This window comes from Marmota flaviventris, chromosome 2, assembly GCF_047511675.1.
Source record: "Marmota flaviventris isolate mMarFla1 chromosome 2, mMarFla1.hap1, whole genome shotgun sequence".
Lineage (NCBI taxonomy): Eukaryota > Metazoa > Chordata > Mammalia > Rodentia > Sciuridae > Marmota > Marmota flaviventris.
In genome coordinates, this window is record NC_092499.1 from 165,554,275 (window position 1) to 165,571,877 (window position 17,603).

At 37.1% G+C, this 17,603-nt stretch overlaps 1 protein-coding gene across 1 annotated transcript in view; it reads right to left on the bottom strand.

Moving 5' to 3' along the window:
• The window catches only part of Sptlc3 (serine palmitoyltransferase long chain base subunit 3), a 143,725-nt gene that overhangs the window by 101,503 nt on the left and 24,619 nt on the right, over positions 1-17,603 (bottom strand). The window contains exon 2 of the mRNA XM_027922326.3: positions 5,981-6,166. Within this exon, the coding sequence (XP_027778127.3) occupies positions 5,981-6,166 (186 nt within the window). The remainder of the gene's footprint in view (positions 1-5,980; positions 6,167-17,603) is intronic.

The window sequence follows — 17,603 nt, forward strand, 5'->3', positions numbered from 1 at the left end:
CTCTTTGTTAGGGCTGTCATAATCCACCCATTCCACAGCTTGGCTTTTGACCAGTTAATGTAGTCCATCCTTCCCACTATCCTATATTTCCTGTTGCTGAATAAACCAGAGGGGTCTATACTGTAAAAGAAATTTAAAAAAAACAACACAATTTGACTAACTTTTGAAGGCAACATCAGAAATTATTTGTATATAGGTATCTTCTATGTAACATATTAATTATAATAAAATTATACTGTCAATTGCATTATAACTAATATATAATATATAAGATGTATTATATACATGATGTATATATTGTATGTGCATATTTTACACATACACGTTTTATATATAAATATATATGTATATGTACATATACATATACATACATATATACATATGTGTATATGCATATATATACATACACATACATACACACGTATATATCTCCAAGTCAATTCTGGACTCTCTGTGTACTCATTGTGAGAGGTTGTGATCTCATTTAATTGATAATCCTAGTGTGCAAAATATTTTTAGAACTTTAATATTTTGGAGTTGTCTTCCTAGGCTATGGGATCTGCTCTGATGGATGCACTAATAGATAATCTCCATTTTAGGCCATCAAATATTTGGAACCAACCCTGGTAAGGGAGAAGGGGGATTTCACTGGTCAGTGATTCCTACTGCATTTAAAGGTATTTGTTTCTTTGTGGCACTTGAATCAAGGAGTGAGGGAATAAGCCACACAAATACCTGAGGGAGGATCACTCAAGGTAGAGGGAAATGGGAGTGAGAAATCTCCGAGGAAGGTATATGTAGGTGATGCTTGAAGAAGAGTGAGGAGATCCTAGTGTTTGAAGCAGTGCAGAGTAGGGGAGAGTTGTAGAGGAAATGAAATTACAGACATGAGGGGGCTGTATTCTGCAGAGCCTCAGCCATCTGTGGCTCTTTGTCCACATGAGTCAGAAAGGCATGGAAGGGTTCTGTATAGAATTAGGTGTTAAAAGAATAACAGTGCTTGTAAGTTGAGAGAAGGTTGTAGAGTTTAAAAGTAGAAACCGGGTACATAAGAGAAGGTGCTAATGAACACAAACCTGGAGGCAGCAGTATGGCAAAATGTAGTCTGAGATATATATTTTAAACATAGAACTATTATCATTGCCTATAGATTTGATAATATATAAAATGTATTATATACATGATGGAGTCAAAGAGAGAAGTCAGGGATGACTTAAGCCGTTTTTGTCTAGAGCACCTGGACTGGTGAAGTCATCACTGACTGATCTGAGAAAGATTATGAAAGGCACAGGTTTGGAAGGGAAGTTTAAATGCAGAGTTTGAAGGTGTCAAGGCTAAGGGATTGCTGATGAATGGGATCTAGTTCACAGGTGGAGGGCTGGCCTGGAAGGGAGTCCATCCCCCTTCTCCATGGGAAGGGAGTAGAAGGTGAAGTACGTAAGCACAGGTGTCGGTAAGGAAGTGGTGGAGGAGAGCCAGCAGGTGGGAGTTCTGGCTTTCTTCTATTTTTTTCAGTGAAATAGGAAGCAAAATTACTTGCTGAATGTCAATAGGGCCTAGAGGTGTTGGAGGTTTGAGGGGAAAGAAGAAGGTAGTGACTAAATGTACAAGGCAAGGCAGAGTGATCGTCAGGAGGCACTGAGCCACCTTGAGCCTAGTGATGCTGAATTTAAAGGGAGATTGGTCATCTTAAGCAGGGATGTGCATCAAATTGAGGGTGTATCAAAGTTGTGGAATTTAAGCTGGATACAAGGAAGAAAAAGAGAATATGGGGGAGTTTAGAACAGAAAGAGACTAAAATCAAGGGACATAGACTCTAGGGATGAAGTAGAGTAGAGCAATTTGGAGGTGATACTGAAGACAAAAGTTGGCAAAGACAAATTCCTGGGGCAGATCAATAGATAAGGTTGGCACTCATGGTGCCAAATACAGCTCTGAATCTGTATTTTCAACTGCTAATATGGATTGGTTGGCATCCCAAAAGCTACCAAAATAAAGTATAGATGGGCTGGGTCTCCATTTCACGGAAGTGATGGTAGAATAGCTGCACAAGTGAAAGGTGATGAGCACCTAGAGGCTGTGTGAGATGATGCTGTTTTCACCTGATCACAGGTGAACTTCAAATTAGGAATCTCTTGATTAGAAGTGCTCGTCAAAATTTAGTGCATGTCCACATCATCAATGATCATGTTAAAATAAAGGATCTGTTTCAGAAGTGCTGGGCTGGGCCTGAGAGTTCTAACAAGCTGTCAGGTGATAGCACCAAACTGGATCAATATGTGATCCCCAGACCAGCAGCATCACTTCTCTTGGGAGGTTATTTAGAGATACAGAATCTTGGTGTCACAGAATCTGCACTTGAACATGACCACCAGATAACTTGTGTGCCTAGTAAAGTTTGAGAAGCATTATACTAAAGTATTTGGCTGCATGTGAAAATCACCTGGGAAACTTTGCCAACGATTGTTTTGTCTTGTCAGGCAACGCATTCTGCATTCTTAGTGACCAGTTTTTAAAATGTAATACTCCTTTCCATTAAAAAGAACCAGGGATGAATAGGAAAATAGCATATTTCCTGTTTTGAGCAAAAGACTTCAAGATGTGCCTCAGATAGTTCATTAACAGGAAGCAAGAAGACTATTCAAAGGATAAAGAGTCAGTCTGTAGGCATGATTGAGAATAATCAAGTCCCATCAGAAGGAATACAGTGATCACAGTTAGTCAGAACCTGTCACTCTAAAAGGCTCTGAATCCTTTGAGGGTTTCAAATGGGACAAATAATAAAAGATGTACCATATAAAAATGTATGCCATCAATCAATGTGAGCATATTGATTGATGCTCTTAATCTTATAAAGATCAAACAGGGTGGAAACCATTTATTTTGTAAAGAAATGTAAATTATCAATTTATTTAAGGCAGGGCCTTCCCCATATAAAGTGGGTTAAGCAGTTCTTGTAGCAATTTGGACACCTGTTAAAGCATAGGCTGCCCACAGTCCCTCCTTTAGGACTGAAGTACCCATTCTCCTAGTTGTTAGAAGCATTGGAGGCTAAAAATTTCTCTGAGCATCACCTGGGCCTGAAGGGATCTTCCTCAGCCAGGATCCTTAGGAACAACCCCTATCAATGCCAAAGTTCAAATGCCCAGCCTCCTTCTCACAATTCAGAATGACTCTGAAGAGCCTTCTGTCTTCAGAGCTCCCTGTGGGGCCTTTCCTGGGTCTATCACCATCCTTTGTCAATATAAGATGGATCTGACACTGCCATTCACATGTCAATCCAAGCAAGAAATCTGGGACCTCCCTGTATTTGTTCTCCTATCTTACCTTCCACGCATTCAGCCACCAAGATTTGATGACTTTCTAAATGTCTCTACAATGAGTTCCCTTTTGATTTCCTTCCTTTCTTCCCTATTTTAAGCACAATGACCTCTTTTCTAAGCTACCATTAGCTTTCTTTGTGGTTGCTTTGTTTCTAGTCCTGAATTGGAATTCCATCCCTGACATGTACTAAATTCTTGAAGTTCATTTTCTTTTCATTTTCCCTCTCTCTCTTTTTTTTCTTTTCAGACCTGCCCTGGGAGATCTTGTCGACTTCTCTGGCTTTGATTCATGTCAATATGCTGAAGATACACTGAAGTTGCCATGGTGTCCATCTGAGACTTTTCTCTCATGGTCCAGATCTCTATTTTTAGTTGCCACCTCTTCCAACTCAACTTGGTAAAAAAGGAATTGACAAGTTTTCCCCTCCATCTGGATCTTTATTCTCTATTTCTCATCTCAATTAATGACACTACCTTGTGCCCATCTACGTAAGTCATAAATGTGAGTGTGGCCATTGATTTGTCCATATTCCTAAATTCCCAGGTCAAATCGATCATCTCTATCTCCACTTCTTCTACATCTCTTGGCCTAATCACCACCCCTACTGTTACTACCTTGGTTTCAGTATAAATTTCTTGCCCATGTTTTCATCTCTATGTTCACTTTATGCCACCCATTTCTCGTAGTACAGTGAATGATCTTTTTACATATACCAATTTGCATTCTTCTGTCTGAAGTTGTTCAACACTTTCTTGCTGTTTCTACAATATATGTCCATGGCTTATAAAAACCCATTATAGTCCAGCCCCTGCTTGCCTCTCAGTCTTCCTCCTCACATACTCTTGCTCCCACTCACAACACTCCAGTCATTGGAATTCCTTGAATATACAATGCCTTCTCTTACCCTGGACCATCTTGCCCACATACCTTCTCCCTAAAGAATCCCTGCCCCTCCCCACTGGGTCTTGCCTCACCCTTTGCCTTACTGCTTGCTCTTCGGTCTTCAGAACTCACTTCAACTTTCTGTCCCTCCCAGAAGGCTTCACTGAGCAGAAGGTTCAAGTTAGGCATATCTCTTTCCTCCCCCAAAGCTGTTGCTTTTTTATAATTTAGTCTCTGAGTGCAGGAACTACGTCCGACTTGGTTATTCTGGTATCCCCAGATTGTGGCACAGTCCACAGCACAAAAACCCATGCTCAAAAAGAAACTGGCTTGATTAATGAGTGGACACACACCTTGGCACAAGCAATGCCCTCTTTTGAGAATGTTTTCCTTTGTATCCTTGCTTACTTGGCAAACTCCTGCTCTTCATTCAGGCCTCAGCATCATGCATGACTTCATCATTTCTTAAGAGAGTCAGAGGGTAAAGATCCCTGTGAGCCACATCTCTGTTCCCTAGCTTCACCTCTGAGCAAATGAATTACTTGTGAGCCTGTTTGTATACTAGAATTCAAAATTTCTGATGGCATGCCCTGTATTTTCTTCTGTGTAGATCACCCCTAACATGTGCTAAAATATTTGTAAAGGTCAACAGGGATTATAATAATAGAACTGAGTGAGATTTTCTTCTGAAGGTGATACACTTCGCTTAAGGAAATTCCAAAAGAAGTGTTCCACATGATTTGTTCATGGGTGTGTTAGTGTGATAAATATTTATCTTACCAATGGTAGTGCTTGCTAAATCACATGAGTTGAGGTTCTCTTGTTACACTGACATTCATGGCAATATTCATAATATCCAAAAGCAAGTTTTGGAAAAAAGAGATTCATGGCATCATAAATATTTTAAACCAATTTGAAAAATGTATCAACACAATGCAGGGTTTTGTAGAGCTCTGAATACTTTCCAGGTTGTTCTCTAACTCTTTGCAAACACCAGATGATGTAGGCTTTTATAGGTTAATTATAAAGAGTGACTAGATCAGTGGTTCTAAATCATGGGTGATTTTGTATCCCATGAGACATTTGATACTGTCTGGAGGAATTTTTGATGAGCAAATGTGTGTGTGTGTGTGTGTGTGTGTGTGTTGGGGGTGCAGTGATTAATCTAGTGTGTGAAGGCAGGTATGCTGTTAAAATTCTTACAATGCACAGGGAAGCCTCTCACATCAAAGAATTATCTAGTGCAAAGCATCAATAGTGGGAAAGTTGAGAAACTGATGAGATGAAATTAAAATATTAAATTTCATTCAGATATACTTTCCTATTTCAGGATAGGGTGTAAATATTCAATCTATAGTTAGAAGATGAGAGTATGATCCCACTCAGGTGTCCTTACTCTTATATTTTGATGTTTTTATCTTTCAAATGATATCTATTTCCTGACATATATACATATATAAATTAAACATTTAAATGAATAGAAGAGCTTACATTCAGTGTCTGGCAATTAGCAGTTGCTAAAAAAATGTTTGTAAAAACAAATCTATCAATTTCTATGCATGTATGAGCTTGTCAAGAACTCACCTACTCTATAAATATAAAGCTCTAATTAAAAAAATCCATGAACACACAGGGAGTGAGGTTTAGGGGGTAGAAATTAGTAGAATTTACCCTGAATAGTTCCAGACCATCTAGGTCTTGTCTCTGCATCCCCATTTCTGAGAGCATTTCAGAGCAGACATGGACACAGATCCAGCGAGATGCATATACATACCTTTTGTTCTTCTCGCTCTACGGCTGCATTGCATTTTTCTATTCCCCAGTTTCTCAAAAAGTCTCTGAAATAGCCAAATAAGGTTCCAATTCCATATCCCATGTAGGTGAAAACCAGAACATGAAGAGGTGCTTCCTCAAAAGATTCAACAAAGAGATTTTCATAAAAGTGTGGCTTCCCATTTTGCTGAAAACACAAGAGAAAACCAAAGATGAGTAAATCTCCATTACAAATATCCTGTCATACTTAAAAATTTGGATTTTTGACCTTTTATATTTTAAATAACATACTTAAGATGTAAAAACTGCTTGGGAAAACTGGAAATTGATCATTGAAGAGGAGAAACAGAAATATAAAGTTTACTTCATAAAGTCTAATGAAATAATTGATTCAAGAAAAAAAATAAATAACTCAACCAATGATCAAACCACTGAATGAAAAGTTAGCAGAATAGGGTGTTCACAAGATGCCAAAGCACAATCCCTTAAATTATTCCTTAATCACAAAGCTGGGGTTAGTTCTTTAACCATGTAATTAAAATACATCACAAATGTTGTAACAACCAGATACTCTGTACTCTGTTTTGATGTAATAATCAACACACAACATCACCTATGAAATTTGATGTAATACTCAACACACAATATTTAACCTGAATTTAGTCACGCTCTTATATTTAGCATCCTTTACAAGAAATTATAATTATATGATAAATGACATTATAAGAAAATAATGAGATAACCCAGGATGTGAAACTTTCTATATGATAATTGGCCTGGTCTATTCAGAAAGTCAATTTTCATTAAAAGAAAAAAAAAACAGGTAGAGAGGGGAGACTTAAGACAAAGAACAACCAAATTGGATTCTATTTTTTAATTATTATTATTTTTTTGCATGTGTGTGTGGATAAAAAGGTGAAAATGCTATGTTTTGAACAACTGTGGGAAAATTCAATATGAACTATAGGCATTGTTAATTTTGTTAGAAATGGTTGCAATATTATAACTACATAAGGAGATATTTTAATCCTGTAGATGCATGCTGAAGTATTAAGGGGGAAAGTGTTATGACAACTATAATTTTCTTTCAAATTGTTCATTCAAATTGCATGTACACATGGAGCAATTCTAGGAAAATGTTAACAATTGTTGACTCTGGATGGAGGTTATATGGGTATCCATTTATATTATTTTCCTACTTTTCTATATGTTTCCAATTTTTTATAGTAATAAGCTAAAAAAACTTTTTCTTCTATTTTAACATTTCTATGGACTGTTAGCACTAGACTATTCTGATTATTATTTGCTTAGCAGACAGTAACATAACCAATGGTTGTTCAATGTATGAGTGAGCAAATGATTTCTAATGTTGATATTTAATTAATTTTTAGTCCTTCATAAATATTTATATATTCATTTTTTATTTCCTTCAGTCTATATAAGTCTATTTGAAGATTCCCTATTTCTTAAGGAAATGATCCATGAAAAAGCCATTTGACCACTTGGAATGTGTAGTCTTCAGATATTTACAAGCATCAAATATCTACTAATATTTAATGATGTATTATATTAAGTAGTATTAAATAGAAATGCTGTGTGATTTAGTCTCTTGGAGTATTTTTTGCAAGGTATACAATAGATGAAAAAAATCTTGTAGATAAACATTTTGATCTCTACATTACTTTTTTTTTTGAAATTGGAACTTTTTTTTACTAGAAATGAGTTCTAAATTCAATTGTAACATATGAAGCTATAAAATTTCTTGAAAAAAAAAGCTTCACAACATTGTTTTTGGTGATTATATTTTGTGATATGAAAGCAAAAGCACAGGTAATAAAAGCAAAACCAGACAAATGGTAAAAATCAAACAAAAGGGTTTCTTCACAGCAAAGGGAACCATCAAAAAAGTATAAAGGAAACTTACAGAACAGGAAAACATATTTGAAAAGGGCTAAAAGTAAAAACATAGATGGAACTCACACAATTCAAAAGCAAGACAACAAAGGCAACAAAAATAAATAAATAACCCAATTAAAAAATGTGCAAAGGTCCTCAAAAGTATTTTTCCAAAGAGAACATGCAAATGCCCAACAGACGTGAAATTTTGTTCAGCATCACTAATCATCAAAGAAATGTAAAGGAAAACCACATCTCATATTTGGTAATGTAGCTGTTTTCAAAAGAGTATGAGATAACATATTTGGCAACAGTATAGGAAAAAAAATTCCTACATACTATTGATTATGAATTGGTATAATTAATATGGAAAACAGTATGTACATTTCTCAAAAAAGTTTTAAAAAATAGACCTAATATATAATCCATCAATCCCATTTCTGAGCAAGAAAATGAAGTCTGTGCTTAGAAGATACATCTGGATCCCCATATTCATGGAAGTAATTTACAACAGCCAGTCTATGGAAATAACTTGTATCAAACAATGAATGGTTGAATAAAGAGATCATGATACACCTGTTCAACCAATGTTCTACAATGAAGCATAATTCCACCTGTGGTTGAAGGTCAATGTGATAAGGGACAAATCACAAGAGCAAAGAGTGACAGCCTTGTAACAGAATTTTGGGTCACAGTTCTTTTATGGGCACTACTCAGAACTTTATTGTAACCTGCTCACAAATAAACCTTTTTGGCTGATCTAGAGGGTGGCTACGTTATGTAAGTGCTTGTAGGGCAATAAACATGTAGGATGTTCAAGGTCAGCCTCTGAGGATCAGCAGGTTTTCTCTTTCTCCTTTCCTGCCCACATTTCATCTTTAAACTCCGCATATGCCCAAATGAAGTAGAGCATTTCCCATGAAATCCATGGGTACTTTCTGCTTGAATAGGCTCTGAGGCAAGCTTCCTCTCTCCTAGTTGAACAGATGGTTCAACTAGATGTAAATAAGGCCCTCAGTTGGTTGCACATGCTGGGCCTGGAAAACTTTGTTCTTTATTCTCCCTTGACATGTTTTATAACAAAGGAGAAGTTTTCAAAGTTTATCAGCCCCAAATAATGTCTATTTTCTTGTCTTATTTAATTTAAATTTTATTACACAGCGAGAACATGAGAGACCTTCATGGAGAACAAAAAAATTTATTGGTGTTTTTCTTAACAGATGGAAAGTGACTCATTTACCACATTCCTTTATTTAGAGTTGAAGTCAGTCACACCTCTTGGAAAGGATTTCTCAATGTGAGATTGGATAGTTATTTTGAAATATGGGATTTTTGTCCTATTAAAGTAGATGAAGCATAACATCTTGCTTAATGAGTTTGTATTAATTAAGCATGCATTATTGCTGCAGACACAGCACTATGATCTGTAATACTTGGTGGTTTGGTCTACCTTTCCTTACACATCTTTCAAAATAAACAGAGCTTAAGCCACCTTGCCCAGAGTGATTAGTCACTTGGAGCCTGGTGACACCTTGAAGTTTGTTTTCTTCTTTCACTCTTATCACATCTGGATATAAACAGGAGCTTGGACCTGCTGGGAGAAGCAGATGATTTATCTTCCACTCAATTTGTCAGTTCTTTTGCCAGGTGTCATAGGGTAACATGAAAGGTGATATGAAATCAGTAAATACAATCTCTTTCTCCCAGAGTCAATGGTGCAATGGTGTGTCCAAAGTCCTATTAAAGTGTGTGTGTGTGTGTGTGTGTGTGTGTGAACGCAAATGACCATGATATACTGATAATGTAAATGACATATGGAAGACACAAATGGGATCCTATCACATTAAGTGATCAGGAGTGCCTTCCGGAAGGAGGTTGAATTAGAGTCCAGCCTTGATGGAGCTTAATGATGGAGAAGATGTGCACAGGTGTCAGGCTGCCTGGGCTCAAATCCAGGCACTGATTTCATTTGCTGACTATGTGACCTTGTGCAAATCACTTAGTTTCCCTGGATATCAAATGTCTCAAGGGTAAAATGGGGCCAACAAATGTTATTTTGAAAATTAACTAAGATATACATGTGCATCATATTTACTTGTTGCAGATCTCATTAAATATTAGAATTTTCATGATATCTTCTGACTACAGATGACTGTTGAAGCTGTTAGAATGGATGGTGCTACTTTTAGAGAAACTTTTGGGAAAGGAGAAAAGAGAATATATACACACATACACAACACACACACACACTCACACAGAGTCTTGTTCAATACCTATACATAGGGAGCATTAGAAGACTGAGGGGCCAGTAACAAGACAGAAAGTGTAAGAAAGAAGAGAGACATGCAAGGGCTCAAGAGTCATTGAGGGTTAAAAAAGACCACTGTGTATGGGGAGTCTCACAAGACAACTTGAGCAAGTGGTTTTATCAGCCTATTATAGCTACCATTTTATTAGACCAACAGGACTTAAGAAGAGAGAGGCTGGGGAGGTGATAGGGCTGAGAGTTTTTACTAATCATCAAAGAAATGTAGTGGTGAAGAACAGGACAGAGAAAAGGTGGTGGCTTTGGATACTAGTAGTGATGGGAGATACTTATTTTGGAATAAAAAAAATATTGAGTGTCTTTAGGAGCTGAGAAAAACATTTCATAGATCAAGGTTAATTGGAGAGAAACGTAAGAGATACTGTAAGTTCTAGAATGGGATCTCCTAAGGAAGATGGAATGAGGAGCCCACATGACTATCCTAACCATAACAACACACCATCTCAGCAGTCTGGGGAACTTGGGTTGCAGACTCTTGTTCTGCTCTAGGTTCTTGAGTATATAACAAAAAAATGAAAAGGGTTGGGGATATAGCTTAGTGGTAGAGTGCATGCTTTAAAAAAAATTCAAAAGACTGAGAAAATCAAGAGAATTCTGTTGATTTACCACCCATTCACAAGTAAGCTATTGTTGTCAGAATGAGGTATCCCAAGTAACATGCACATTCATTCCATCATGCTGCTGGGTCATTCCTTGGAAAGGAAAGTCCAGATGAGGAGGCTTTCAGGCCTCGGTCACTCTACAAGAGCAGAATGTTTAGCATGATGTTGAAATGCCAAAGGAAACCCAGAGCACTGGAAATAAGGAGATCATGTTCCTTTCTGAAGTGGACTAAATACAGAGTTTTCCACATTATGATCAAGAATTAACATGTAGGTGCTCCTCTGAGAACACAAACTTTCAAAGATACTGGCATTTGGGGAATGAATCTCCACTTACATTGTACATGAAGTTTTTACAGGGATGCAAAACTACTGCAAAATATGTGGAATAAGAGATTTATTTTAAATATTGTACTGTATCCAGATATAGGAGCTGATTTAAAAAAAAAAAATTAGTGGCAGGAGAGACCATTTCCCTAATGGTGGCATAAAGAACTCCATAGATGCTTTTTAAAAATAATAAAAAAATCTGATAAAATAATCAAAATGAAACTTTTTAAAGTGTCTGGAAATTGTTTTAAGGGCATATAGCAAATGAAGAAACGATTGTTCAAGATGGCCTACTGAATAACCTAAAAGAGACTGTGAAAATAGTGAGAGGTTGTGAAAACAGTGAAAGACTGTGGCACCAAGCCGTGACCCATTCTCTCCCTCCACTCCTCCACCTTCCAGCTCAGCATGAAAAAATTTCCCTTCTGAGCAGGTATAGCTAAGAGAATGGGGCTTCCTCTCCCCTGATCCAGTCCAGGACTATGATACATTCCCTGAGAGAAGCATGCCTTTCTTATCACTCCAGGTCTATTTTGCAGAGGCTAAATTCCTTGCAAGTGTGGCTGAGAGATTGGGAGTTCCCTTCTTCCTCTGAACACCCACTCTTAATGTGGAACCTCTTCACTAGGCTTGGCATGCTGGAAATACTGCAGCCCCAGTTGTCCTTACCCCAGCTCACTAGCAGGATATGGTTTCTGTGGTGGAAGAGGAAAACCGGAAGCTACTGTCCCACCCACATCTCTGCTCATAAAACTCTGCTCATGTCCCATCTAGAGAGTGAGGCCACCATTCTGCACCCAGCTCAGAAACAGTAGCTTATTGACTTTGCCCAAGAAGAAGGATTGATCATAAAAACACAGATTAGTAAAGGACTCACTAAGGGAATTGATTGTATTTGGAATGGAGAGCAGGAAAGTGTAAGGCTACAGGATACCCTTGGAAACCATGGAGATTTTGCTGGTAAACAATTCAGATGGGATTGGTTGCTTCACAAAAACAAGCTAAACTGTGGGCAGTTGTCAGTTCATTGAAGAGAACCAGGGAAATAAGCTAAGAAGAGTCCTCTTGGGGTCAGAACCTCAAAAGACTGGCCTCAAAACACTACTTACATCAAGGATCATGAATTTGATTGGATCGAATTGTGGAACAACTTGTGCCCCAGGGTACTGTCAAAACCAATAGAGCCAATAAATAGTGGAGACCAGCTGCTGGGACTGATACCAATAAAAGCAGATAGCTTAACAGATTAGGGAAAAAGATAGTAAGAGACTTGCTACAGCCACTGTCATTCCAGGGTAGATAGTAAAGGCTGCATTCTCTAAGGAGGGTTGTTAGAGACTCTGTACTGTGAGGTAAATAGATGAGAACAGCTCAGCTATATCTCACTGAATTTAAGTTTGTATAAATCTGATCAATTTTGAAAAGTTAACACACACACACACACACACACACACTATTTATGTTAAGCCCTAGAATCATCACAAAGAAAACTTAAAAAAATATGAAAATCATTGAAATATATCAATTGTAGAAAATTGCCACACTAGAAAATATCCATGTCATGGAAAAGAAAGCACTAAAGTGAAAATAGGGGAACAAAAAGGACATGAGACATAAAAAAAGTAAAAGTTAAAGTGGCAGACACAAATCCAACTCCCTTAAACATAACTGTAAAAGGTATGGATGAACCAATTCAATCAAGTGGCAGAGTAACAAGCTAAATAAAAACAAAATTAAATCCACCCATAAGTTGTCCACTGGAGACACACTTCATAGTAACAGATCCAAGTAAGTTAAAATGGAAAGAATGGAAAAAGATCATAAAAACAGCAATCAAGGGCTTGGTATGTAGCTCAATGGCAGAGTGTTCACATAGCATGTGTGAGGCCTTGGGCTCAATCCCTGAACCACTAAAAAAAAGAATAAAATTTTACAAAGTAAACAGTAGCCATAAGAAAGCTGGACTGGCTATATTAATAAACTTTAAACCAAACTGTAATCAGAAGTAAAGAGGGACATTTTATAATGATAAAATGGTTAAGCCACTGGGAAGATGTGATAATGAAAACGATATGGGATATGTAAGTTTATCTGAAAGGTTTGTTTTTATTGTTATTTATTTTTTTAAAATTTTTGGATTTTAACCTAAACCAAGCCTCAATGGGTTGCCTGTGTTAGCTAATGCTCTGCCAGGAGACACAATGTGCTCACAATAGACTGCAAACTGACTATCCATTAGAAAGAGAGATGTACTATAGAGAGATATCCAGAGTACTGTGGGAACTGGGAGGAAGATGCACCTAACACTGGCTAGAACATGGAGAAGATATCTTATGAACCAGGGGATAATTGATCAAAGACTTGGAGGATGAGAGTAGGGAAGATAAGGGCAGTGGCAATGGATAGAGAGAAAGATCCTTAAGATATAATTGAGAGAGATACTAATCACCTTTCTCTTGGACCACTGCATTTACCTTCTGTGTGGTTTGTTTATTCTATCCTGACTCCTCAATTCTGCATTTGCTAGATAATTTTATCTCTAGCTATTTCCAAAGTGTTCCTTTGGATAGAGATAGAGAGAGAGATGACCATCAACACAAAGGGTTTTTAAATACTACTGACCTCTGCCGCCTCTGGAGGATTTGCAGTATACAAAAGCTGGGTTGTAAGAGCCAGAGGAGAGAACTTTCTTGTTCATTACTGCATCCCCCTTGTGTGCCTGTGGGCTTATGCATGATGCTGAACAAATATTTATTGAATCAACAAATATTTGCTTATATGACATATATCATATACTTGGTAGACATCATTATCCAAAGTACATGTATGAAGACATGAATTGGCATGAACATACTTTATATACAAACAGAGATATGAAAAATTGTGCTCTATATGTGTAATAAGAATTGTAATGTATTCCATTGTCCTGTATTTAAAAAAATAAAAAAATTAATGTTTAATAAAAATACTGAAGTGAAAAACAAACTTTGGATAGCCCAGTATGTGTATCAAATGTGTTTTCCACCTTTTATATAAATTTACCTATGCCATGGCAAAAGCTTTCTTTGGGAAGTGTTAGTTTCAACATAAAGCTAAGTTGCTTAAAGCAGAAGATAAAGCCCAGCCTGATTCCCATCTTCCATTTGTTGTATGCATCATTAAACTATGTCCACTTCATACCCTGCTTTTTATACTTTCCTAATTTTCTCGTGTGCTGTCACTTTTCTGTAATTTCTGCAATTTTTCCCTAGCTGTACTTCCTGCTTTTTATCTATTTATCTATCTATATATCTATTTATTTTTGCCTGCTTTATGACCAGCTCTGCTTAAGACCCAGCTCTGGCTTCACTAAAACAATCCAGGCTAAATATTCTTGCTGCATGACACCATCAGTACAGTTAACTTATTGTTTTATAAAACTATTTTGACAATATATTAAAGGACATGTCATTAAATAAATATTTTCTATTCATTAGAAAGAGAACAGAAAATAAAAGATAACTTGCAAAAATAGTAGCTTTCATTATCTCACACAAAGGACCTTCAAATATTTTAACACTACTGTTCAGTGTGGCAAAGATTGGTTATTCACCAATCCCATTTTTTTTCTCTTTTCTCACAGTGAGGCTACATTTTCCACATCCCTTTTATACAAATGTAACCATGTGTCTTAGTTCTAGCTAATTAGAAAAGGGTAGATGTGAAATGTGCCACTTCTGCACCTGGACAATAAGTCTCTCTGTTCTATTGTCATCTGAATATTGACAGCCAAGGTGACCTTGGAAGCTACACATGAAAAAATGTAGGGCCTTTGTTTGTTGATCCCCTGAAAAGTTTTGCAGAGCAGAGTCTTCTCCACCTTTCCCAACTTTCTATTACTGACAATTTGACTTAATATGAGTGAGATAGATATTTCTATTGAGTTATGCTATTGAGATTTGGTAGTTTACACATTATAAAACTTAGTACCTTAATACATACATACAATACAAATATTGTTAAAATTCTTGTACTCCAGAGGACAGGAGAGTAGTGTGTGCTTAGCAAGCTGAGGTCCTGTATTTAATTACCAGCACAAATTGATTTTTTCCTCATGTCTAATCCTTACTTAAAAGGGTTTAGAAGCAGCCTGAGAAGAAAGTCACCTCTTCAAAGAAACTTCTACCTCAGGACTCATCTGAGCTGACCAAAATTCTAGTTTGAGTCTGGGAAAATGTAAGCCAGAAAACTCAAAGATTCAATTCTTGATTTAATAAGCATCTCTTGGTATTAAGTAGTACATGTTGGAAAATGGTACATTGCAAGTTTGAGGCTTCAGTGACACTAGAAGTCAGAGATAAAGAGACAGGTTATAAACAGAACTTTCTATGTTAGCTACTCCAACCCTTTCTTTTTACTGATGAGCCAGTTCAGTATTTGAGAGGTGAAGTTGGTTTCTTGTCATCACTACTTTCAGGTTCATTCACCTGATAAGTTGGCTAGTAACCAGGGCAGTCCATGAGGAAAGCCACAGACTTCAATAGGTACAACCAGAATGGTGAGTTGAGAAATTCACAGGAGCAACATGATTGTACTGAGTGGGTCTAAATGGAGCCTTAGTAGGATGACCAGTGAATATCTTCTGAAGGAATGAATGAATGAGGAAGAGCCAAGACTGGGAAACTTGGGAGAGGAGAGGAGGAAGGAAATTCCAGGAGAGGAGACCTGGCTTGAACATTCATTGGTATGAAATGAGGACCTAGGTCCTTGAAGAGACCTCTAGCTGGATCTCCCATCATACATCCTTGAAGATGAGATGCACACAACCCCCTGGAATTTAATATTAGAAAGTTTTCCCATGGCAAGGTAAGGCAGACATTCTCTTTTAGGTACTGTGTAAGAAAGTTGTGCCATCGTTGGAATGCCACCTTATCATAACTGCAGAAGGAATGCAAGGCACAAAGATCTGTAAACTACAACCTACCTGGGGAGGCAGCTAGGGTGGAGGTGCCAAAGTTTATTGGACATGATTCAACTTTGGAGCTGAGTGGCTGTCATTCACCACCTTGTAAGGTTGCATTCTTTTGACCTTGCTTATAATCACCTGGCTCACTTGAGAAACAGAGAGCTTTTATTAAGTTGGGCTGATTAACCAGAAAAAACAATGCACCAATTAAATATCTCTGAGAATAAATACCACATTTTTGACCAATTACAGTGTGCCATTTGAGAATAATGCTTATCTGTAAGGTGCTCAAAAGCTTTTATGGCCATTACATGATATTCTTAAGAATTTATTTATTTATTTGCATGATATCCCTAAGAATTATCTTCACTTAGTAAAAATGATACAAGGGTGTTAAGCAACTTGGCCAAGATTATAAAGCAGAAAAAGCCAAGACTTTGAATCTGTTATCTCCACAACTTGAGAATTGAAGCCAGAAGGAAGCATGAATTTAGACCTCTGAGACAAGACAGATTGGAATATATTTCAGAAATAAAGTAACCATGGGATGAATCTTTTGTTTCTCCACTAATACCTGCAAACACTCTTTGGGAAGATTGACTGTTCTGTGCAAGAGAAGGCATGAATAGATTACTCAGGTAGTCTCATTAGAGATCGCATCCTCATCAAGCTCATATGTAGTAGAGAGATAAAAATGCACACATTGATTATGACTAGAAAGCAAAAAAGTATCCCAACATCTAATCAAGTACCATAATGGTAGCTAAAAGGAAATAAGAGTTCCATTATCATTTCATATTTCAGCACTTTTTCATTGATTCATTCATTCACTCATTCATTCAATAAACATATAGAGTAGGATTGAATACCTACCCTGTGCCAGCTTTTGTGCTGGGTCCAGGTGACACAGAAGTGAGCAAAAGGACACAGCTCCTGACCTCATGGTCTAGACCTGTGCTGTCCAATACAGTAATCATTATCCACACATGGCTAAGTTACTTTTAAACTTAACTAATTAAAATTAAGTACATTTAGAAATTTAGATCCTCTATTGCACTAGCCACATGTCAAGTGTTCAACAGCCACATGTGGTTTGTGGTTACTATACTGGAGAGGACTTAGTAGAACATTTCCATCATTGTAGGAAATTCTGTTGTTCAGATGTTTGAGAATTATGGCCCAGAGGCCAGATTTTGCCCACAGCCTGATTTGGTAAACAAAACTTTATCAGAACACGGCTACAACCATTTGTTCATGTTTTGTCCAAGGCTGCTCTTGTGATATGATGGCAGTGTTGAGTAGCTGTGATGGACTGAATGGCCTACAGAGTTAAAAATATTTACTATCTGCCCCTTAGCAAAAAAAAAAAAAAAAAAAAAAAAAAATTGGGCAACCTCTGGTATAGATAGAAATACAAATGTAAAACAATACTTACAAAAAGAGAGATGGTGATGTTATTTAAAATGAAATTATAAAGAATTAGTAGGAGTTTAACAGGAGTAGAAAGTCTCTCCAAAAGAAAACA